We start from the raw sequence: 24323 nt of genomic DNA, 5'->3' as shown, positions 1-24323 counted from the left end.
TGACGCTGGAGGCACTACTATGTTGCACTACCCACTTTTTTTTTTTTGCGGGGAGTTGCACTACCAACTTGGAAGCGCGACAAATTTTTGCCGGAGTTTAGGTAGGCGCGACGTGCACGGGATGAACATGGATGGAGTAAAACATCAAATGAGGGTGTGTGACGGTTACGGATGAGGGCATTCAACGAGCAGTGAACGACCGGGCGAATATTGGGCGGGCAGACCGGCGGCTAGCAGTGCCCTTTAGCAATTGTGAAGAAATAATAATAGTCGGCCGTGTTGCTGCAAAATGCAAACTATTGACCGATCAAACCAGAACATTATTAAGCCTGTCACACAAGACATGAGCTACGCCTGTACTCGTACCTTCGGACACAAGGAAGCGAGTTCGACGTTATTCTCGTAGTATCGTTCGTTTTCAAGTCCGCAGCCAAGGTGCGACAAGCCAACGACGGAACCAGATGCCACAAGCAGCGCTGAAATGGTACTACTAAAAGTAAAAGAATTTCTAGAGGCAAAAGAAACGTCTCAGCGTACTAGTCAAAACCAGATTCCTTCGTCGGCTTTTCGCTTTTTGTTTCGCAGTACGCGCTCCCACTTTTCCCCTCCCTCTCTGCCTTCATTGTCCCCCTCCGCCGCGAGCTTCCAGAAACAAACCACGGAAAGGGGAAGGAGGAAGAGGAAGCAAAGCTCTGGATCGATCGATCTCCGCCCTCGGCATGGCGCGCGTCCTCCCTCTCGACATTGAGCCCGGGGAGACAGCCACCAGGTAGTAGCGCGCGCACCTCTCCTCTCTAGCCGCCGCGGTTTCTGCTGATTTTTCCTGCTCGGATTTTCATTTTTGGGCGAGCGATTCCGGCGGATGGTTCGTCTTCTCTAGGCGTCAGGGCTTGGGTGGTAGTTGGGCCGCGGCCAAATTCCAGTTAGGAGATTTGAATCTGTTATTCTCTTGCTGTTACTATCTTCAATACAGGTTTAGGCACGCCAAATCGCGGCTTACTTTGCTAGCTAGCACCACCTCGAGGCCGCGTGCCTTCCAGGCGGACGGGAATGGAGTGATCTTGCGCCTGCTGCCCCGAGCTTTATTATTTCTTTGGTTATTATTACTCCCATCCACCTTTGTTACCAAGTTCGTTGGAAGAAAAATGATAATAAAATAGGAAGTAGTAGTACTGAGATTTTTGTGTGCTTCTCTGTTGTCTCTGGCAGACTGGCCCCCATCCCACCTGCTCTGCTCCTGCAGCTCGCCATCCACCCCTGTCTGTCTGGGCGGTGGCTCCGGGATGGGGATCATTTCACGCTGCCGCTTACCCACCATTGATTAGAGCTGTGGGGCATGGGATTGCTACCTGTTACTACCAGCCTAACCCCGTGCACCAGCTATGTTTCGATATCACCCATGCATTCGGAATCTAGGAGGAATCACAGCAAAGAGGAGCGATCCTTTTCAGATTCTTAGTACCTAACGATGTTGCACTTGCTTTATGCTATCCTTTTCCTCATTCTCGGCTGTCTGTTGAAAGTTTCCGGAAATCTCAGTTTCCTTAAAAAAAATTACATCTCATAGACATTGTAAATTCAGGCAACTTATGAACATGTTACATTCTGATATTGGCTTCAGATTATATAATCTAATTTTCCTTTGGATCGTTGCTTGGGTTCCCTGTGGCTTGGTATCAAGGTTTTGGAGATAACATGTGTCTCATGAGCCTAGGATTCATTTAGGAATCCCTGTAGCACAGATCTCCATTCCTACTTGGACCAGGATATGAGTCACGTTACTCTTAAGTTTTGCTTTGAGAAGGATCTAATGATGTATCCAATTTGGGAATCTTACTTACATTAGCATGTTACATCCAATGCTACTTTGAATATCATGATTGAGCAACCGTTTGCTACACTACGCCATGCCAGCTAAACCAGTGCATTTGAGTGTGAGTTCAGTTATGTGTGTAAATAAGCTCTCACGGATTACCATTTTAAGGAAAAAACAAGGAGTTGGGCTTGTGCAACTCTAATTTAGACAAGGATCGTCACATGTCAACCTTAACCCTACAACTATGGCACAAATTAATAAGATTTTTTCGTGTGCTGTATCAGTACCTTTATTTCCTAATATTTCTTGGCTTGTACACAGAGCTGGTGAGACGGTCGCAAGCGTGCCAAGCTCTTCAGCTGTGGCATCAAACATAAAGGACGACGAATATGCGAGGCTGGTGACACCAGCTCAACATGCAACAGCTGACAACAACACAGAAATTCCTGAGCAACCAAAGTCAAGACACTTCATTTGGTGGATGAAAGTTCTGCTTGGCTGCTTCCTTCTTATATTAGCATCTTATATCTTCGTGAAATTTGGAGTCCCCTTTGCCTTTCAGAAGGTGAGGCGCTGATACTTTCTGTGCAAAAGGAAATCTCTTGGGAGGGTAATTTTAGGCATATGCCACTGGGACGTCAATAGACTTTCATTCTTCTAGTTACCTTTCACTGAATTTCACAAAATGCCTTTCAAAACCAACTGATGTTGGCTTGTTGGTTGGCTCTTCAGTAGTAATTGCCATTTTGGGCTGCGATCTTTTGCTTAGTCAGTATTGGTCAATTTTATTTTCTTACTATAATCAGGAACTTTCAGGTGGCATGCATATATAATTTCGATGGGACAATCACAAAGCTTGATGCCATTATCACACTGCTCATTTAAATTTTTTGGTTGTCCTTTACTATACTCGAACCAGCACCAGTGATGCATTCAACTTAATACTTTTGGTCTTTGTTGAACATGTCTGTTATATGTTTCCTTTTGTCACATATGCGTAGGTCTCAAGCATATGCTCAGGGTTCAGCTTGTAATGGTTAGGAATAACTGTTAGACTAGTACATTTACATTGACATGAATATTCTGGTTGGGTCATATAACTAGAATGCTATTTGCTTAGTGAGTGCATATGTGGCATACTGAACTTTGAGGGATATTTTATTTGTATTATGAAATTATCAATTGTGTCATGTTTCTGAGCTATGTTGTGCATGTATACTCTTTTGATCTTATTCCCTTTTTTTATGAGACATTTTGAGTTGAGTTGTTGAAACAGAACATCTACGGCAATATTCATGTATATTCTTCTGTTTGTTGCAGGTTCTGTTGCCAATCATGCAATGGGAAGCAAGCGCCTTTGGCCGTCCAGTATTGGCTCTTGTCCTCGTCGCATCTTTGGCTCTCCTCCCACTCATCTTAGTCCCTTCTGGACCTTCTATGTGGTTAGCGGGAATGATCTTCGGTTATGGCTGGGGTTTCTTGATTATTATGGCTGGGACTACTCTTGGCATGGTTGCATCATATTGGATTGGCTCATTGTTCCGCGAACGTCTACATGTAAAATTTCAGACTTGCATCTTTTCACTAAGGAGCTATGCGTTAATGTTCTTCTTCTGATCTGTTTTGTTCCTTTTTAAATGCAGGAATGGTTAAAGAGATGGCCTCAGCAGATAGCTCTAATACAGCTTGCTGGCGAAGGGAACTGGTTCCAGCAGTTTCGAGTTGTTGCACTATTCAGAATCTCACCATTTCCATATACAATTTTTAACTATGCCGTAACCGTGACAGAAATCAAGTTCAATCCTTACCTATGTGGTTCAGTTGCCGGAATGGTACCTGAGGCATTCATCTATATCTATAGGTATATACAGATATTCACATTACAGATAATGATTTGGTCAATTGAGTATCATTTTGTCATAGACTATTGAGGCCATCTAGGTTTATATCTGCCCCCCCTAATGTGCATCTGTCATCTGATTAATGCCCTTAACAAATAGTACATGGATTGGCGACTGATTATTTTCCAATAGAGTTCAACAATGGAGCATTATTTGGTAGACAAGCGTCATAATCTATGCATTTGTGCTCTTGATAGGTTGGAAAAAACTATTCTTTGTCTTCTAGACTGTAGCAATATTGATAAGGATGGTGAATTGTAACTAACCCAAACAGAGAGAAGCTTGTCTTTTCAGGGTTGTGAGTGCACCAATCTGATTTCCAGAAGTCCATTAATCTGTCTGCGTATATGCAAGTAAAATTATAACAAAAAAGTTAACTATGAAGAAATTGTTCTCTATGCCAAATCTGAAACCAGTCCCAAATACTAGTTTTTTTATCAGTTAGCTGTCAAAGATAGAGAAGTTTGATTGCACACACTTTCTTCATCTTGCATTTTGGATTAGAGGTAGACCCACCTGAGTGTATTACTCAAGGTCAGCATCCAGATTCAAGGAGCTTATCTTTGTAGGAGTTGTTGAGTGCACTCACATCTGGTTTCCAGAAGTATTGATGAGTTACTAATCTTGCTAATGCTTATGCAGCGGACGGCTAATACGCACGTTGGCTGATGTGAAGTATGGCAAGTATAAGATGACGCCGGTGGAGCTAACATACAACATAATCTCGTTCGTGGTTGCCGTTATCCTCACTATCGCCTTTACAGTTTACGCCAAGAAGGCGCTAAGCCACATAAAAAGCTCAGATGATACTTGCGCAGAGGACCAACCTGGGGTGACTGCACTCAAGAATGGCCACCAGGAGTGTTCCCATGCACATCATGTAGCTTTAGATGTCGTGTGATGTCTATTCATCGGGAGCGGATTAGAGTGAAGTGAGGTGGTGTTAGTTGATCATCGTTTTCTCCGTCAGAGGAGGCGAGGTAGGCTCTGACAGCAGGTGGATGCACCTGTCTAACTAGATATATGCCCAGCTAATATGGTTATACTACTACGTTATTAGTTTCATGTAGTTATAATCACCAGAACATGTGACTGGCTTTGCCTGTTGTTGGCGGGAGATTTGTTCTGGCTGTTGATGGACTGGAAATTTGGCCTTCTCTTGAGGTTCATATATTTGCTTAGATGTTTCGGATGGCAGTGCATCCAGTTTTGCCACAGCGCTGTTTCAGACTATCAAGATTCAGGAGGTCAGAAGCCCTCTGAATATAAACCAGGGCAGATTTTCTTTTTCAAGCTAATAGCCTCACCATCGCCAGGTGGAGCGACCTCCGTTAGGGTCTCTTGCTGGTCCTTTGGCGCACCCTGAACACCGACCGTGGAGGCTGCCGTCGGAGCCACGGACCTTACGGCATGGTAACCCGAAAATAATCTGCCGCATCTGTCCGTGGACTGGCCATTTTTATAACAACTATCGTGCAAAACACGACTAGATTTCACGTAAACATGACATATTTCATTACAAATACATGAAAGTGGTTCTGGGCGGGCTAATCTAAATGATCGCCGACGCCTGGTCCTCGTCTCAGGCCATGAACCAAGAGAACGGAAGCTTCACCTTTTTCAGCTCCGCCTTCGGAGCCTCGGAAAGGGAAGCTGTCCACCTCGATGTCGCCGCCAAGCGATTAATTGGCCGTCGTTGCTGAGCCCATCATGCTAGCGTCGACAGACAGGGAGGAGCGATGGCCTTCTTGGGACTTGAGCGGCGGTGACCTACCATGCATTACTCTTCCTCGCTGCCGGCGGCGCCCGCGGACGTGCCGGCTTCTTCGTGGTTGTGGCGTCGAGGTGCGGCCTCCTGTTGTCGGTGTCGTAGAACAACGCCTCGTCCGCGTCGTCCTCTCGCTCCTTGCCGGCGGCCGCCACCTCTGCCACCTGTTGCCGGTACCACCAGCTGGCGAGGCGGATCTCGCAGGCGGAGCGGTAGGACTCAAGCAGCGCCTCCTGCTCCACCAGGTCCACGTCCGGCGCGACCGCCTTGCCGGCAACGACCTGCTCCTCTGCCTACAGATGCTCCTAGAGGAGGTCGTGGTTGTAGTTGGCGTCGACCTGCGCCTCTCGGAACTGCTCCTCCCGCACCATGTCCATACAATGGGCACGGGCCTAGCCGATGGTCAAGGTGCAATGCACCGGTGAGGGTGTCGCGAAGGAAGAAGAGGGTGACGCTGGCTCGTCGTCGGAGGCGTCCTCCTTTTGCTCGTCCTCTGGCTGCCTGCCGGCAGCAATGGCGTGAAAGAAATATGCCCTAGAGGCAATAATAAAGTTATTATTTATTTCCTTATATCATGATAAATGTTTATTATTCATGCTAGAATTGTATTAACCGGAAATATAATACATGTGTGAATACATAGACAAACAGTTTGTCACTAGTATGCCTCTACTTGACTAGCTCATTGATCAAAGATGGTTATGTTTCCTAACCATAGACATGAGTTGTCATTTGATTAACGGGGTCACATCATTAGGAGAATGATGTGATTGACATGACCCATTCCGTTAGCTTAGCACCCGATCGTTTACTATGTTGCTATTGCTTTCTTCATGACTTATACATGTTCCTATGACTATGAGATTATGCAACTCCCGTTTACCGGAGGAACACTTTGTGTGCTACCAAACGTCACAAGTAACTGGGTGATTATAAATGTGCTCTACAGGTGTCTCCAAAGGTACTTATTGGGTTGGCGTATTTCGAGATTAGGATTTGTCACTCCGATTGTCGGAGAGGTATCTCTGGGCCCTCTCGATAATGCACATCACTTAAGCCTTGCAAGCATTGCAACTAATGAGTTAGTTGCGGGATAATGTATTACGGAACGAGTAAAGAGACTTGCCGGTAACGAGATTGAACTAGGTATTGAGATACCGACGATCGAATCTCGGGTAAGTAACTTACCGATGACAAAGGGAACAACGTATGTTGTTGTGTGGTTTGACCGATAAAGATCTTCGTAAAATATGTGGGAGCCAATATGAGCATCCAGGTTCCGCTATTGGTTATTGACCGGAGACGTGTCTCGGTCATGTCTACATAGTTCTCGAACCCGTAGGGTCCGCACGCTTAACGTTACGATGACAGTTATATTATGAGTTTATATGTTTTGATGTACCGAAGGTTGTTCGGAGTCCCGGATGTGATCAAGGACATGACGAGGAGTCTCGAAATGGTCGAGACATGAAGATTGATATATTGGAAGCCTATGTTTGGATGTCAGAAGTGTTCCGGGTGAAATCGGGATTTTACCGGAGTACCGGGAGGTTACCGGAACCCCCCGGGGGCTTAATGGGCCTACACGGGCCTTAGTGGAAATAGAGGGAAGCAAGGGGGGTGTGGGGGCGCCCCCCAAGGCCCAAACCGAATTGGTTTAGGGCAAGGGGGGCCGGCCCCCTCTTTCCTTCTCCCCCTCTCTCTTTCCTTCTCCCGAATCCTATTCCAACTAGGAAAGGGGGGAGTCCTACTCCCGGTGGGAGTAGGACTCCTCCTGGCACGCCCTCTCCCTGGCCGGTCGCACCCCCCTTGCTCCTTTATATACGGGGGCAGGGGGCACCCCATAGACACAACAACTGATCAAGTTGATCTTTTAGCCGTGTGCGGTGCCCCCTCCACCATAGTCCACCTTGATAATACTGTAGCGGTGCTTAGGCGAAGCCCTGCGTCGGTAGAACATCAACATCGTCACCACGCCGTCGTGCTGACGAAACTCTCCCTCAACACTCGGCTGGATCGGAGTTCGAGGGACGTCATCGGGCTGAATGTGTGCTGAACTCAGAGGTGATGTACGTTCGGTATTTGATCGGTCGGATCGTGAAGACGTACGACTACATCAACCGCGTTGTGCTAACGCTTCCGCTTTCGGTCTACGAGGGTACGTGGACAACACTCTCCTCTCTCGTTGCTATGCATCACCATGATCTTGCGTGTGCGTAGGAATTTTTTTTGAAATTACTACGTTCCCCAACATGGCGGCCATGGCCGACTCTGCTCCGACGTCAGCCTGTCCTAGAGAGCTCTGGACGCGGAGGGATCCATGGCGGGGAGTGGTGTGGAGAGGGATGCCTATGGCTATGACCGGGGCACCGGGGCAGCGATTTATATAGCACCGGTGGGCGGTAGACAAACGAAGGGGTGGCACAGGAGGAGACGCCTCTGCAATGGCGTGCCATCAATGCGGGCGGCAGACCGGCGACGGGCGGTCATCGTGTCATTTGAACGCACGATAGTCGCCTGCGTCGGGAAGCGCCGCGGCCGGCGCGCCGCTTCAATGCCGGCGCCAGTGAGCGGCCGCGTCCGCTCTGGGCGGGAATGAATGCGGGCGCTAACGCTCTGTAGTAGCGCTGACCGAAAAAGCGCAGGAGGGGTGAGGGGGTTTTGGTAGGCCAGGCCGGTCAGAAATGGGCTTGAGATCGGTATAGACTCTCGTAAACCTCCCCCACTTTTGTGTCCGGTTTGCGGGAGAAATCGCGTCTGGACCACTCCGCAGACCGATACAGGGCCACGTTGGTTGGTTTCTGCGGTTCGGATAACCCAATCCGGACGGTTGAGGGAGGTTTACGGGTCCGCGTTGGAGATGCCCTTAGTCCCGCCCTAAGAGTACACAAGACAACGATCAAGATATGCATGTGAAAAAGGAAACGAACACTTGCTAGAGAAATTGAAAACTTACGGGACCCTGCCAGGAGAGCTCTTCATTTCCTCGGCGGCGGCGGCACGTCCACCAGGATGAGGATCATAGAAGGGGGCTCCGGCCCCCCATGGGCTCGCGAAACTTTGGCACCCCCAACGGCAACGCGCCCGTTGTGCCAGGACCAGTGGAGCCCACCTCAACACTGCTCCCTGGCCTGTTCAATGTCTCCTTTGTCTCCTCCAACATGGGACCTCCTCCAGCAAGGCTGCCTCATCGACCTCGCCGACGGTACTTGCGGCAGCCTCGCCGTATCCTCGAGAGGAGGGGTAACATCGTCAATAAGGGCGGCCTCGTTGTTCGGTTGTCCCTCTTCCCTCTATGGAGGTCGCAACGACCATGCCTCTCTTCTTGGGAGAGGCCTTGCCTGCCTTCGGGACCTCCAATGGCATGGGCTCCAGTAGCCACAACATGACTGGGTCAAGCTCCTGGCCCGGAAGCGAGGGCTTCGATCAAAAAGCGGCAAAATCTGCAAAGCACTACGAGACAGAGAAAGGGTTCAGAAGACGAAGTTTGGCATTCACGCCCAAAAGAGAGCGACGAAGAAGAAGCGTACCTTGCTTGGGGGTAGCGTCATGGTAGAAGGGCTCCACCTTGACCTCCATGGAAACCGCATCGGCATCCAGGCCGGCTAGAAGACTAATCCAATGTGGACCTCCTCGTCCTCGAGCTCATGAGGGTAAACCCGCATGGGATCCTCTCGCCCCTTGTATGAATACATCATCGCCTCTAGGGCTCACACATGGGGGACACAGCGTTGCACCAAGGTCCTCAAGATGTGGATCCCTTCCAAGCCGTCGGTCTTCAGGCACGTTATGGCATCAACAAGCAACCGAGTGTCTTTAGAAAGGACGTCAAGGGAATCCCAGGAGCGAAGTCGCCTTGTAGCTCCACCGACGAAGGCCGGCAGGCTGCTACTGAGGCTGGAGGCATAAAGATAGTTCTGGTGCCACGCTCGCAGAGACTTGGGAGATGACACAAGCAAGAATTTGGAGGACGGCCGTAGCTGAAGGCTCAACCCTCCGAGGGCACGAATGGCCTTTCCATGCCATTCATCTGCACCAGAATGCAGAAGATGGTGGAATAACTCAAAGCAAGGAGCTGTCCCAAGATAGCACTCGCAGAAGGTAATGAAGTTGGCAACATGGAGAATTCCAGTTGGCGTCAAGTGATGAAGTTGACAACCAAAGAAAAATAGGAGTCCCGGAATGAATTTGAGTAGGGGAAAGCAAACCCACGATCGAAAAAATCTTGGTGGAGCCGGCGTACATTGGATGGACTTCTCCCTTTGCAGGTATCTGATATGCCAAGTTCTCCGGAAACGACCCCCTGTCTTTAGCCTTCTATCCTCCACCTCTGAGGCGGCTGAGGGAAACCACTTGCCGGTGGTCTTGTTGGCCTTCTTCTTGTTCGTTGGCATCCCTCTCCCGCTTCCACTCGGCGGCCCGGGTCGCCTAAACAGAGCTTTTCCTATGGCCTCGGGACACACCGGCCTTCAGCTTCATCATCCCCTCAAGCTTGGGGGAGGAATCCAGGGGCGCAAAGATCACGTATGTAGCATTGATGAAGGTGGAGATCAAGGAGCTCAACAGAGACGTGAGGAAGAAGAAGAAAAGGAAGGCAAAATGAGGGATTTATGACTCTTTTTCCTCCTCTTTATAGTTACGGCGGTAAGCACCGAACGATTGGGTTTAATGGTGCAACACACGTCCCACTACTCCTGCTGTTGGCATTTCTCGTGACGTGGATGTGAAAGTCCATGCGCCCTCATCATGACAGAAGAGAACCAATGGTCCACTGACCAATTTGACAAGACTCGACAAGGCAGAGGCACGAATCTTTGGTCCGCACAGAGCAGGGCTCTGGTTCCCTACGAGTTCCGTCTAGAAGCACCACCCGTGACACGAATACTCCCAAATCCTTGTTGTAGGCCATCCACCATAGGACTTTTGAAGCGCCATGCTTCCCAAGGGGCATCTTTTAAAGACCAAGCACTGCGAAGAAAATAGCTCGCTGACGATCTCAAAGAACAACTTGTGTGACCTTTGATGCACTCTGGTGCTACTAACAGTGTCATACACTGAGTGTGGCTCACCGTCAAGGAGCTCGGTAGTAGGCCTGCTGATACGTTCATTTTGCATCATCTTTTCCTACTATTATTTATAGTGTTTTTATGCTTTATAACACATGGAGTAATTCTAATGCCTTTTCTCTCATAATATGTAAGGTTTACACAAAAAGGGAGAATGATGGCAGATGGAACTCTGGACCTAGAAAAGCTATGTCAAAGATAGTTATTCTGCACATCTCCAAATGAGCTAAGATTTTACGGAGAATTATTTTGGAATAAATAAAAAATATTGGAGAAAAGAACTACCAGAGGGGGGCTGCCAGGTACCCACAAGACACCAAGGCGGGCCACCCCCTCCAGGCGTGCCCTGGTGGGTGGTGGGTACCCTGGCCCACCTCCGGTGCCCATCTTCTGGTATATAAGGTCTTTTGAACTAGAAACAATAATGGGAGGACTTTCAGGATGGAGCGCCGCCGTCTCAAGGCGGAACTTGGGTAGGAGCACTTTTTCCCTTCGGCGGAGCGATTCTGCCGGGGAACTTCCCTCTCGGAGGGGGAAATCGAAGCCATCGTCATCACCAACAACCCTCTTATCTTTGGGAGGCCAATCTTCATCAACATCTTCAACAAAACCATCTCATAGTTCATCTCTTGTGTTCAATCTTTGTACCGGAACCTCAGATTGGTACATGTGGGTGACTGGTAGTGTTGATTACATCTTGTAGTTGATGCTATATGGTTTATTTGGTGGAAGATTATATGTTTAGATCTATTATGCTATTTAATATCCCTATGATCTTTAGCATGAATATTATTTGTGAGTAGTTGCCCTTGTTCTTGAGGCCACGGGAGAAGTCATGTTGCAAGTAATCATGTGAATTTGATATTCGTTTGATATTTTGATGATATGTATGTTCCGATTCCCTTAGTGGTGTTATGTGAACGTCGACTACATGACACTTCACCATCTTTGGGCCTAAGGGAATGCATTCTGGAGTAGTTATTAGATGATGGGTTACTAGAGTAACAGAGGTTTAAACCCTAGTTTATGCGCTATTCCGTAAGGGGCTGATTTGGATCCATATATTTAATGCTATGGTTAGATTGTTATCTGAATTGTTCTTTCATAGTTGCGGAGGCTTGTGAGGGGGTTAATCATAAGTGGGAGGCTTGTTCAAGTAAGAATAGCACCCAAGCACCGGTCCACCCACATATCAAATTATCAAAGTAGCGAACGTGAATCAAACCACCATGATGAAAGTGAATAGATGGAATTCCCGTATGCCCTCAAGAATGCTTTGCTTATTATAAGAGATCGTTTTGGCTTGTCCTTTGCTACAAAAAGGATTGGGCTACCTTGCTGCACTTTTTTTTATCGTTACTTACTCATTACAAATTATCTTATTATCAAACTACTGGTTACCGACAATTTCAGTGCTGACAGAAATTACTTTGCTGAAAACCGTTGTCATTTCCTTCCGCTCCTCGTTGGGTTCGACACTCTTACTTACCGAAAGGACTACAATTGACCCCCTATACTTGTGGGTCATCACCTGCCAGGCCCACCATGTACCCGAGGACATGAGGAAGCCCGGAGGAAAGGATAGATGTCCCTGGATCAGGGACCTAGATCCAGGGACATCTATCCTTTGACGTCCTTGACAGTGAGCCAGGGAGATCTGTCCCAAAGATGATGACAGTGGTGACCTAGATCACATCTCTCTTTGAAAAATCCTTGACCCCACCGTGTATATAAAGGGAAGTTAGGGGGCTCTCATTCCCATCTACTCCTGTAGAAACACCTCTTGATAGAATCATACATCTCTCTATAATCCCTCGCACAAGGTATACCCACCATCAATAAACAAGAACAATCAGGATGTAGGGTCTCACTCCACCATGGTGTTTGTAGACCCTCTTAGTTGTTCTTTAGCATCTTGTATCTTTGTTGTTTATGTTTCTTTTCTTTTTCTTTTCATTTTTATCTTGTTGGTTCTATGTTCGGAGGTTGTTTTATCTATAAAGTGGGGCAAAATCCTTTTTGGTATATACCATGATCCCAACATAAGCTATAATATTTCATGAATGTTTGATTGATCAGTACACATACCTACGCTTCTACTTATGTGTCATTGTTGTTTTGAGAGATGCTACTAGTGATCCTATAAACTATGGTCCAATTTTCATACACAAGGGCTTCTCCAACTTACATTTACATGCATTTTTATTTTCTACAATTAATTATTATGAAGATACCAAATAATTCCAAACACATTCTAGGATCATAAATTATTGCAACTCGCAAAGCTAGTGAGACTTACAACCTCGTTAGAACTGTTGGGACCACAAGTAGTTTCTTAATTTCTTTCTAACTGTTGCTTGAATGAGGGTAGGGGTGTTGCCTACAGATTTATAACTTGCTTCCTCAATTGTGGGGAAATTTACCCCTTGCTACAAACCCTTCCATCCGGGCGCCTAAAACCTACAAACCATGCGATAATCCTTGGAGTACTAGTTGTCGGATAATTAAAGTTGTATATGTATAGTTTAGATGAAATATAAACCTACAAACTCTATGCTTCATTAATTAGTCTATTCTTTGGCCAGTTTAGATGAAATATATGTACATGAAGTGGTGTATATTAAATGGAGTAGATCCCTATTTGTGAAGTATTCTTGGTGACAATGAGAGAGTGAAAAACTTAGTCGGATTTTCCTCACTAAGGATAAAATATAGTTGACTTGTTATCCCGATAATGAGTTATGGATGATCCTATTACAATGCGCTATTTTATTACTTACTATGTGACGTGAATTCACTCTTTTTTTACCAAAGATTTCTTGGGTAATCAATTCCCATTCTACAAACAATCAAATATGAACCTTGTCGCTCTTTTTTCCTTGTGGACAGGTAACACACCAGCCGTGTGCGTTGGTTGTTTCCACTGCACTTTTTGCACTTGACCAACTGGATAGTTCACCAGAAGACCATTTAGATTCTCATGGCCAACAGGCATGCGGGAGGGTTTCAGACAATTTCAATGAAGTATTAACCATTAGATGCAATGGTAGGTTGTCTAATGGTAATGGAATTATGTATGCATTGCCTATATGACGTGATCCCAACATAAGCTTTGTTCCGTCGTGACTGTTTGATTGATCATTACGCACATGTATGCTTATATTTATCTTTTGCCGCTGCTATGAGAGATGCCACTAGTGAACCAACTATGCCGCGATCCAGTTTCCTCTTCATAGGAAAACTCTCTAGTGAATTGTAGAAACCTCTTGATTGGTGAGGATGCTTATATTTTTTGACAAAGGATGAGTATAAGCATATGTATGCTTATATTTTTTTGACAAAGGATGAATTTTATTTGCTCAAAATGCAGCAATAAGAAGATACATAACACAATAAACGCACACCCGAAATAATACATATGCTTATATTTATGTGTTAGCGCTGCTATGAGAGGTTGTACTAGTGAACAACCTATGACCCCATTTCGAAAAAAACCCTATGACCCCGATCCACTTCTTCCGTAAGAAAACCCTATGTCCCTGGATCAGCTTGGTCCCCAAGATGATGACGACGGTGACCTAGGTTGCATCTCTCTTTGTAAAATACAAGCCCGACCCCACCGTGTATATAAAAGGAGGCTAGGGTTCTCATTATTCCCATCTACTCTCGCAGAAAAAACTCTCGGTAGAATCATACATCTCTCTATAATCCCTCTCGCGAGGTATACCCACCATCAATAAACAACAACAAGAAAGACCTAGGGCTTTACTCCACAATGGAGGCCCGAACCTAGGTAAATTCCCCTTGTGACCTCCGATCTATGACATGCAGCTATGCCAGGTACCCTACCGAGGGATCTGATGGTTTTCTGCATCATCGGATATTATGGTCAAGATTCCATTTGACGGTCATGACCCGTCATGGAGCCCGAGAGTCGCTTGGATTAAAAGCTCGACTGGATCAGACGGTGAGATGCGTAGTTGACGAACCAGGTGGGGGATCTATTATGCCACAAAAGTAGCTCGATGATGTTTTCTAGCTCTACGCCAAACCAATTCACTCTGGAAATCATCACCCTCATGGACACAGTGCCGATGACCGACTCTCATGAGTTCCAGATCACTCGACAATGACACGACAAAATACAGACTCATCATCCTCAACAATACAAGTTGGTTTCCTAACCTAATGCCCAAGTCCGATGGCTTAGTTCTGAAGATGAAGTTTCAAGTAACGCACCTCCTCATGTCCATGACTGGCAATGACCCACTCGGATAAGCCTAGGCATTCCTCAAAGATCACTTGGAGTTCATGACACGTTCTCGGACAAGCCACACGCCAAGCTCCCCGCTGAGCTTATTGGATATCACTAAGTCTATTACAAATTGCCTATCTCTGACCTTTTTCACATACTCTTTCGAGTCCATCAAGGCCTGTCTCCAGGCAACCTGATAATGATTGCAGCCGGGTTCCCCACAACAACCTTCCTCGTCCGAGGAGCCGGTGCCATCCCCAAGAACTTGAAGGATTCAGGGGCAACTAGCGGAGGGATCACCCGAGGTAGGCCCATGACAAGGGTTCGGCCCAATATGACCAACGACCCCAGCGCATCGTGAAGCTCATCCGATTGGAACAAGACGTGGTCAATCAAGACAAACACTACCTGTGGCGCCATCAAGATGACTCTTATGGCGACATGGTAATGCCACTAGTAATTGCCGCCATTATGGCCGCTATTACATCATGGCTCTTAACAACCCTTGTAACTCCACCTTCTCACCATAGTATATAAGGTGAAAATGGTGCGAGACATAGACATACTTACTTAAGTCTACATGTGAGACAATATCTCTGTAATCACTTAGCTCAAACAAGAGAAAAGCATCCAAGTAGGAGGGTGTTACCACTAGAATAGGGGGCCCATGCTCGAGTAAAACTCCATTGTGTTAATTCCCGTTCCTAGATCTTCCACATGTGCCTTGCCTCCACAAAATCCCCAAATCATGAGTATTGCCGTGAAATTCCTGCAACAATCTACAACACCAGGTTTTCTTTATTAGATTCATCATGAAATATATTTTGTATTTCATATATTTGATATTAGCACATTTTTGTGCACTTGGTCAAACTTTAACTTGTTTGCCTTAGGACAATCCTAGAACTTAATTATGTTTTACCGCTGCTATGAGAGATGCTACTGTGAACCACCTATGGCCCCGATCCAGTTTCCTCTTCATAGGAAAACTCTTCAGTGAATTGCAGAAACTTCTTGATTGGTCATTACACATACACATGCTTATATGTATTTATTTTTTTGACAAATGATGAATTTTATTTGCTCAAAATGAAAATGAAACATCAAGAAGATAAATAGCACAATAAACGCACACCGGAAGATACATAATACCGCTGCTATGAGAGATTGTACTAGCAGTGAACCCCTATGACCCTGATCCATTTCTTCCGTAAGAAAACTCTCCAACCACCTATGAAAGCCATGCATGCAACGTGTTTGTAGTGAGAGGGGAGAGAGGGCGCGCAACCCATGTGGATGGGCCAGTGGAGGACCAACAAGAGAAATGTATAAATAATACGGCCGGTGTGTCGACTTGCTCCATGCGCTGTCATTTGCTCTTGCCTCGCCGCGCCAGCTGAGCCGCTCCAAATCACTTTGGCACTCGTACTACTCGTAGATAGATCCCTTGCGCACGCACAAAATGAGGAAACTACTCTGCTGAATGGCAATAATTTGTGCCAAATGGTCCGTGACCAAGAAAATGAATTATTAGGTGAGATCTGGAAGGATGAGGTTGGTCCCCTGGATTCATAGAACTTGTACAGGAAAGGATGATGTTCTCGTTTTTCTCGCACGTGAGTTGCATGTATACGTTAAGCGGCAACACGGCAGCAGTATATATAGCTACTATGCACAACGTAGATAGTCACGCAAACACACACACACACACACACACACACACACACACACACACACACACACACATGAAGAAATGTTTCCAGTGACGGGTTCGCCAAAATGCGTTGCTTTCCGATCAAAGCATGCCCGCAAGTACCTAGGTAGCGTGCATGCAGGCAACGAGGAGAGCCGCGGCGGAGGCAGGTTCTTCGAGGAGCTGAGCGACGGCGCCGATGACGTCGATGTCCTTGCAAGCCCGTACACTAGATTCTACCTGGAGCCCTCCAAGGAGCACGGCGGGCTACTGCACGTCAGGTGCTGCCACAACAACAAGTACTGGGTGGCCAAACATGGCGGTGAAGGCAGCGGCCACTGGACCATCGGCATCGTCAATGAACCGGACGACGACCTGTCCAAGCCGTCATGCACGCTTTTGAGCCCGTCCCTCTCACGGACGGGGACAATAATCTATCCATCAGGTACGTATAGTATCATCCATCTCTTGTATCTACATATCAATTTAGCAATCATTCTATATCTACTACTCACTCTGTCTATAGTGCTGGAGCATTATTATTTTTTGTTAAAATTGTACTGGACGAAGCCTCCACATAGAATCAATTAATAATTACTACCTTCGTCCCATAACATAATATATCATTTTTGACATTACTGTCAAAAACACTCTTATATAATGGCACAGAGCGAGTAGTGTCTTGGAGGAAAAAGAAAAAGAAAAAAATATCAACACCGATAGCTGCTTGGTTTAGTAGTCCTCGTTCTAATAGGCTGGGAATGCATGCATGCAGGTTCTTCCGTCCCCAGCAGACAACAAGCTCTGAATCTGATATGACCAAGGAAAAGGGGACAACTGAAGAAGCCTACCTGCATCTGGGAACTGGAGGGCACGAAAAAGCAGTTGATCAAGTGAAATCTCTTCATGATTTCTCCGCCATTGATCTGTCAAAGCAATTGGTACTCCCCAAATACGTTGCTTTTAAAGGTGACAATGACATGTACCTCCGGGCGAGGATCATCCAGAAACGCAATTACTTGGAATTCTCATCATCTGATATTGCAGATTCAACTGTGGTCAACACTATTTTCCCCAACTACGCTAATGGGAACGTGCGCATAAAATCTAACCACTTCAACGGGTTTTGGAGGCTCAGCCCCAACTGGATCTGGGCTGACTCCGCCGACAGCAGCAGCAGAGACCGTGACACGCTCTTCAGGGTGGTCATGTTGCCCGACTACATCGGTCTCCAGAACCTGGGAAACTCCAGGTACTGCAAGAGGCTAACTGCAGACAGGAAGACAAGCTGCCTTAACGCCGCCGTCGATACCATCACACTTGAAGCAAGGTTACGGGTGGAAGAAGCCGTACTTTCGCGAGAGATCTATGGCGTGGAGTTCAAGCTCTCCGAAGCTAGGATCTACGACGAGAAGCCTCTTACCTATCCCAGCATGACTTCAACCAATGACACCAACGAACTACATGCCAAGACCCTGACCCTGAAATACGAGGAGACGCAGGCCAAGACCTGGAGCTCGACTGTTAGCCTCAAGATCGGTGTCACTGCCAAGTTAAGAGCCGGGATCCCGGTCATAGCAGAAGGGAAGGTTGAGGTATCCACTGAATTCAACTCAGAATACGAGTGGGGGTCATCCATTCAGACAACGGCGTCAAAAGAGGCCTCCTATCAGGCTGTGGTGCCTCCGATGACCAAGGTGACAATCAGAGCGGCTGTGACTCAGGGTTCTGTGGACGTCCCGTTCTCCTACACTCAGAGGGACATTCTGACCACAGGAGAGGTTGTTACCTACAAGATGGACGATGGCCTGTTCACTGGTATGAACAACTATAATTTCCAATTTGAAACCACACAAGAGCCCATTTGATGTGAAGATGCATGCATTTTAGCCGTATTAAATAAAGCCATCCCTGCCTTGGAGTGGCCCGGCTTTTCTGTGTGGTTATTCGATGGTGTATTGTAACTTTTTTTACTTTGTGGGTTGTGTGCTCTTTATATGTTTCCCTCTATCCACTGTATACTTTTCTATGTGATGATTTACAGAATATTGTGCCCCCTCCATTTTGCTTTATTTGGCGTAGTTGTGCGAATTCAGAGCATCTCTAGCAGCTCTTGATACGGTTGCGTATACACGTTTTGGATGAGGATATGGCCAAACAGGCCTCCATCTACTCATCTAAACAATTTTGTAAATATAGACGCCCTCAAATTTTGTCTCGAATCACCACCACGATGTAGGAGTACCCCTAGGGATGGAGAGTTGTAACCAACCCAAGAAGAGAGAAACTTGTCTTTGCAGGAGTTGGGAGTGCACTAATCTGATTTCCAAAAGTACCAGTAATCTTTATACGGATATGCCAATAAATTATAACAAAAAAATAATTGTGAAATTATTTTCTGTCTAACAAGATACATGGCCAGCTAATATGGCTATACTTGATTAGTAGTTTCAAGTAGTTTCATGTAGTTTCATGTTGTTGTTGTTGTTGTTGTTGTTGTAGACAGGAAAAAAAAATAGACGGAAGGGTCCCCACTCCTCTTGCCGCCGAAAAGGTTGTCGGGCGGGGAGGAGGAGGGGGGACCGATGTCGTGGCCTTGGGAAGGGGCGTGTCTATACCTCTCTTATAGCAAGTTGGAAGCCATTCTCGCTTGCAGTGCTCGTAAATGGACTAGGTGGCCCACGTCTCGCGATAAGCAGTAGGGCTCAGTTGGGGTGCACACAAGTTAGTTTTATCGTATTTGAAACTTAAAATTACTTAAAACAAAATAAAAGCCGTGAATTTGAAAAATATATTTAACACATAGTAAAAAACATTCAAAACATTTATTTGAAAAAACATTATTTATGCATTTGAAAAATATTAAACATTTACAATGTTTTCTTGTATATATGAAATGTGTACAACGTGTATGAAAAAAGTAGTTTTCCAAATATATATCTGAAAATAGTTAATTATGTATTTGAAAATGTTACCACGGTGTAAAAATTGTTAGCATAGTTATAAAAAGTGTTTCAACATTTATTGGGAAAATGTTTAACAGGTATACGGAAAAATGTTCAAAAACATGTGTTTGAAAAATGTTAATCATGTATTTAAAAAATATTTAATGTGTATAAAAAATGTTCATAGCATACCCAAATAGTGTAGTATATGTATAAAAATGTAGACATCAAAATATTTATTGGAGGAAAATGTGTCAGGTGTATACAAAATGTATATTGTGTGTGAAAAAAGTTAGACATCAAAACATATATTTGGAAAAAATATTTAACCACAAATTTATTTATTTTAACATCATAACAAATTTTGCTGACGTATCTGTAAAATATACAATATTTATAAAATTGTGGACACTAAAACATTTATTTGATTGAAAAATGTTAACCAAGTATTTGAAAAATATTGAACGTTTACTAAAAAATTACATTGTATAAAAAACGTATAATGTATATAAAAATTGGCATAATAAAATATATGTTAAGAAAATGTTAGTCATGTATTTAGACAATGTAAACATGCGTAAAAACTGGTCCTGACATGTACACATGTGTAGGAAAAAAGAAAATGAAAACATAAAAGAAATAAATAAACCCAAAGAAGAACCTACAGACCAAACAAGCAGATGATATAGTGAAAATAAAAAAATAAAAAATGGAAGAAAACACGAAAAAAACAATTAAAAAAGAAAAAAACAAGAAAAATAAATAGAAAACCATGTGAAACAGTGAAAACCAAAAAACCCCGATGAAACCCATAACAAAAACAGAAAAGAAATAAAGAAAAACACAACTAAAAATTGAGCAACTGCATAAAAAAACCAAACTGGACCTATAGCAGCCGAACACAATGATTGAAGTGCACGAGGGATGGTGAGCAATCGGGAACACGTTACTGGGCCGGCTATGCGCGGGCGTTGCGGGCAAGGAGAGCTACTATCTTGCTATATGTGAGTGATACCTCCCCGTTGAGGAAGAGCTCTGGCGGTGGCTAGAATTGGACTTACGTGGGCATTGATATGCATTGCTTTATTGCGATAAATATAGCCTGATTTCTTATGACGCTCCGTATGACCGTGTATGTGCGTGTGTGTGTGTGGTTGGGGGGGGGGGGGGGTGGCCCATGTCGCTAGCTCTAGTAGGGTACACATAATTAATTAGCTTTTCCTTTTGTTGTTCATTTTTTGTACTTACTCCCTCCGTCCGAAAATGCTTGTTATCAAAATGGATAGAAAACAATTTATCTAGAACTAAAATACAACTAGATACATCCCCTTTTATTCATTTTGATGACAAGTATTTCCAGACGGAGGGAGTATATTTTAATTCGTTAGTTTTAAATAAAATATAGTTTGATTCCATTCATTTTTTATTGCATTTGGTTTCATTTGAATTTAAAAAATCTTCACTGATAAAAGAATGCTTATAAATTAATATTTCTTATGAATTTTTTTAAATATGCTCATAATTTTATAAATACAATTAAATATTTTTCATCAAATTTAATAAATATTTATGAATACTAAAATTAACAGGGATAATTTTTTTCCACAAATCCAAGTATTTTTGTGAATTCGAGAAATGATCCTGAATATAAAATTTGCTCACGACTTGGATAGCACACAAATTTAAATAAAAAATCACAAATTAAAAAGGAAAAAGTAAAAGAAGATGAGAAACTGAGAAAGGGAAAAGATAAAAAATAATAAAAAAAGAAAGTGAAAGTGAAAAAACCAAAACCGAAACACTAAACCGTAATTAAACACTGATAAGAAGAATTGAAAATCGGACGAAAAACTCCCAAAACCGGACGTATAGTATCATCTATTTTGCTGGCAACACTGGGCCAAACTACAGATTGGGCTACAGGCCTATACTTCACTGACGGAAAGAGTGCACCGGTGTCGTGTTCCTTGTACCGTGGTTGTGCCTGCAGAATATCGGCTTCGCTTCCATACCACCATAACTGCTGCCATTCCGGTGGAGCAGAACAGCACGGCCAGGCCCATGCAATCATGTCACTTCCAGACACCAAGGCATGGACGGGCTCAGGCATGCATTGGCATTGGCATTGCGCAGCCAAACAAAGTTGAAAAAATATATATTAAATCTCCTCTTCTTCGAGTTCCTAACCTAATCTACCGGGGCATGTGGCACGCAGGCTGTGTCGCCGGTTGAGCATGGCAATGGCATGGCATGTACTCCTAGATGGGAAAAAGGCTGCGCGCACCACCGCTGGTCCATGCAGCTATAGCTCTACAGCATCGATCGACCGGCATGGTGCAGCGTGCAGCAGCTCAGTAACCGCTCCGCCATAATGTTCCATGATGTTACTGTGCAGCCGGTGGGCACATAATTAATTCGTCATGGCGTTTCCCCGATCGACCGCGTGCATCCGGTAGAGTGTCACCTCGATCATCACCATCAGCGGTGTCGCTTTTGGTAGCTACGTTGTAGATGGCTACTCAGGCCAGGGATACCCAGCTGCTGCTGCTGTTTCTTACTCTTTGGCAATTGGATTCAGCTACGCAACCTGGAAAGCATGCATGGCCGGTCGAGGCCGGCCGGCCGCGACTGTGGAAGGGCGCAAAGAAAGGCTAGCTGGATATGGACGTACGATACGTGTTGCACAGTCGAGTGAAGAAGCATCTCAAGTGTGTACAGTGCAGGGTTGCTATCTGGACCAGAAGAAAAAGCATGGCAATATGGCATGGCATGCATGGTTTGGACATGTACAAAAGTGACTGTCGAAGTCGACGGATCGGGCAAATCGACAGGCAATACACTGCCTTCTACGGCAAGAAGCAGGAGCAAAGTCAGTTGCGTCTTCGTCTTCCTCCTGGCGATCTCGATCGAACTAGCCACCACGTGTTGTACGTAGCACACGTACATGAACGCCAACCATACGCAAGGCCGCGTCGCATCGGCCAGCCGTGTGGACGAGATATTATATGTTGCTGGGATGTTGATGACACGGAGACATGTATCTGCTATCTGCCTGATGGAAGTCGATCGAACCAACGAACCAACGAACGAATGGTAGATGCGCTCCTCCCGAGCTTGTGGGGTGGTGGGGCGCGGCCTGAAAGTGAAAATTGACCCCGAAAGCGCCGTGTGTGGAGGCCCTGCGCCCGCCGCTTGGGTAGCTTCTCGTAGCGTCGCCGTCGGTGGCATCTTTTGACCGGATCCGGCCGCCTAACGCCACTCGCCACAACGCGCTGGATTTCCCCCATCCATCAGCCGATCAAATCATCCGTCCATCTCTCGAGTCCGGACTGATGGTGATCGGTGGATCGATCGATCGATCTGCACTTCGGACACTTCGAGATCCTCATCTGCACGCGGACGCACGCTAGCAGACAGTAGATACTAGTAAGATTCTGGAGTTCCCTGCCAGCCGGCCGCCGTTTCCACTCGATTTGCTGAGCGGTGGATGCGATGGCTCAGGGTCATGCAGCAGCAGCAACAGGAGCCGGTCTGGTGCTCGATCCTTCCATCCAAAGATATCTTGGAGAAAAGATGCCCCAAAGCTCCCAGTGTCATTCAGGAAATTGGACGGTTCCACAGGAAGCACAACCAGGAGCCAGAGATGTCATGAGCTTCATCTCTTTCTGCCTTTTGCTGGTTGTTTGATCGTTCCTGACTTTTCGATGGCGCGTCGCTGTGAGTAAAGACTCGGCCGCCGGGACCGATGGACGACTATCAGCAGGGAAGGATTCGGCCGGATCCCATCGAGTAGTTGCACGGCACTTAGCCAGAGCTATCTATCCATGGACAATCCTACTACTCCTAGAACTACTAGAACTAGAATAGGCTAGGCTAGATGGCCGTCCCGTCCAGGTGACGCGTCTGCGCCTTTGCTCTCTCTGCTTTGCTTGCAGGCCTGACCTTCTTTCTGTGGCCGTGCATGCATGCGCGCTCTAGTCTGGCACCATGCATGCTCAGCCAGGAAAAGCCGTCAGCCGGGCTAGCTACCGCCTACATATGTAAAGTTGCTGGGCACGTAGACTAGGTGGTTGCGTGGTAGCACGCAGGTTTCCGTTGAGCTAGGGGAGTCGCCACCTGTTCATGGCTTTTGTTGGTACTACGTTGTTTGAATTTGGGTTTCCTGCTAACAGTGATTTTCCCAGCAAAATCAAGCCAGCAAGGTGGTGATGGGTACCTGTCGTGGTTAACATGCTTGCTCCGGAAGAATTCATTGTCGGCCTCTTACTTCTTTTTTATCAAGAATGCACCATTAGTCACACACCTCCACTTCGAGGATCGCCATGCCAAGCTCTTCCACCTCGTGTGAACCCGCGCCATGCCGTTCTCTCCTCCCTTGGGCTGCCAAGGAGCAGGGGCACACCGGATACGACCGTTCTCGCGGGTTCCGTTCTGGGCTCGATGGGCTTGCCCTTTTTTTCTGGTCTGGCATGCATGTACCCCCTCGGTAAATACAGAGGGAGCAGTACCTCGGTGCACTGAAGGTCAGGGTGCGCGTTAGTGAGTCTTAATTGATCGGAAGTGAAATGTTCTCTGAGTGTTGTGATTTACTGGATATTCGAGTCAAGACGGTCTTCTAAGTCCGGATACGAGCATAGGGCAACTCTACTTGCTTATTATTGCAACAAAACAATGGATTGGAAATAGCAGAATAAAGCAAAGAGAAACTAACCGGATACTCCCTCCTTTCCGGTTTATAAGGCTCAATTCAAAAATCTCACCAACCAAGGTAGATGATGAGTGGTGGAATATTTTTTGTAGTTTGCAAAAGCACCCAATTAATGCTCTTGTTTTCCTCAAAAAATTATGTTACGAATGCATTAATTGCAATGCATGCATG

At 45.7% G+C, this 24323-nt stretch overlaps 1 protein-coding gene and 1 pseudogene across 1 annotated transcript; both read left to right on the top strand.

The window, feature by feature from the left end:
- Positions 1–527: 527 nt before the first annotated feature.
- Positions 528–4906, top strand: LOC125511458 (transmembrane protein 64-like). The gene is made up of 5 exons (XM_048676839.1): positions 528–769; positions 2138–2381; positions 3137–3373; positions 3460–3677; positions 4360–4906. Exons 1-5 carry the CDS (start codon positions 720–722, stop codon positions 4616–4618), a joined length of 1008 nt encoding a protein of 335 aa, XP_048532796.1. The 5' UTR covers positions 528–719; the 3' UTR covers positions 4619–4906.
- Positions 4907–16500: 11594 nt separating this feature from the next.
- Positions 16501–18549, top strand: LOC125511457 (annotated as a pseudogene).
- Positions 18550–24323: the final 5774 nt, after the last annotated feature.

The sequence above is a fragment of the Triticum urartu genome, chromosome 5 (genome assembly GCF_003073215.2).
Source record: "Triticum urartu cultivar G1812 chromosome 5, Tu2.1, whole genome shotgun sequence".
NCBI classification, from domain to species: Eukaryota; Viridiplantae; Streptophyta; class Magnoliopsida; order Poales; family Poaceae; genus Triticum; species Triticum urartu.
Note: the sequence above shows the minus strand (reverse complement) of the source record. Positions and strands in the feature narration are given on the sequence as shown.

Excerpts from the sequence above, each read along its gene's own strand:
- LOC125511458 (XM_048676839.1), top strand. The coding sequence starts at position 720 with ATGGCGCGCGTCCTCCCTCTCGACATTGAGCCCGGGGAGACAGCCACC. Across the intron at positions 2,382-3,136 it reads TCCCCTTTGCCTTTCAGAAG|GTTCTGTTGCCAATCATGCA; the intron begins GTGAGGCGCTGA and ends TGTTTGTTGCAG. Across the intron at positions 3,678-4,359 it reads GCATTCATCTATATCTATAG|CGGACGGCTAATACGCACGT; the intron begins GTATATACAGAT and ends ATGCTTATGCAG.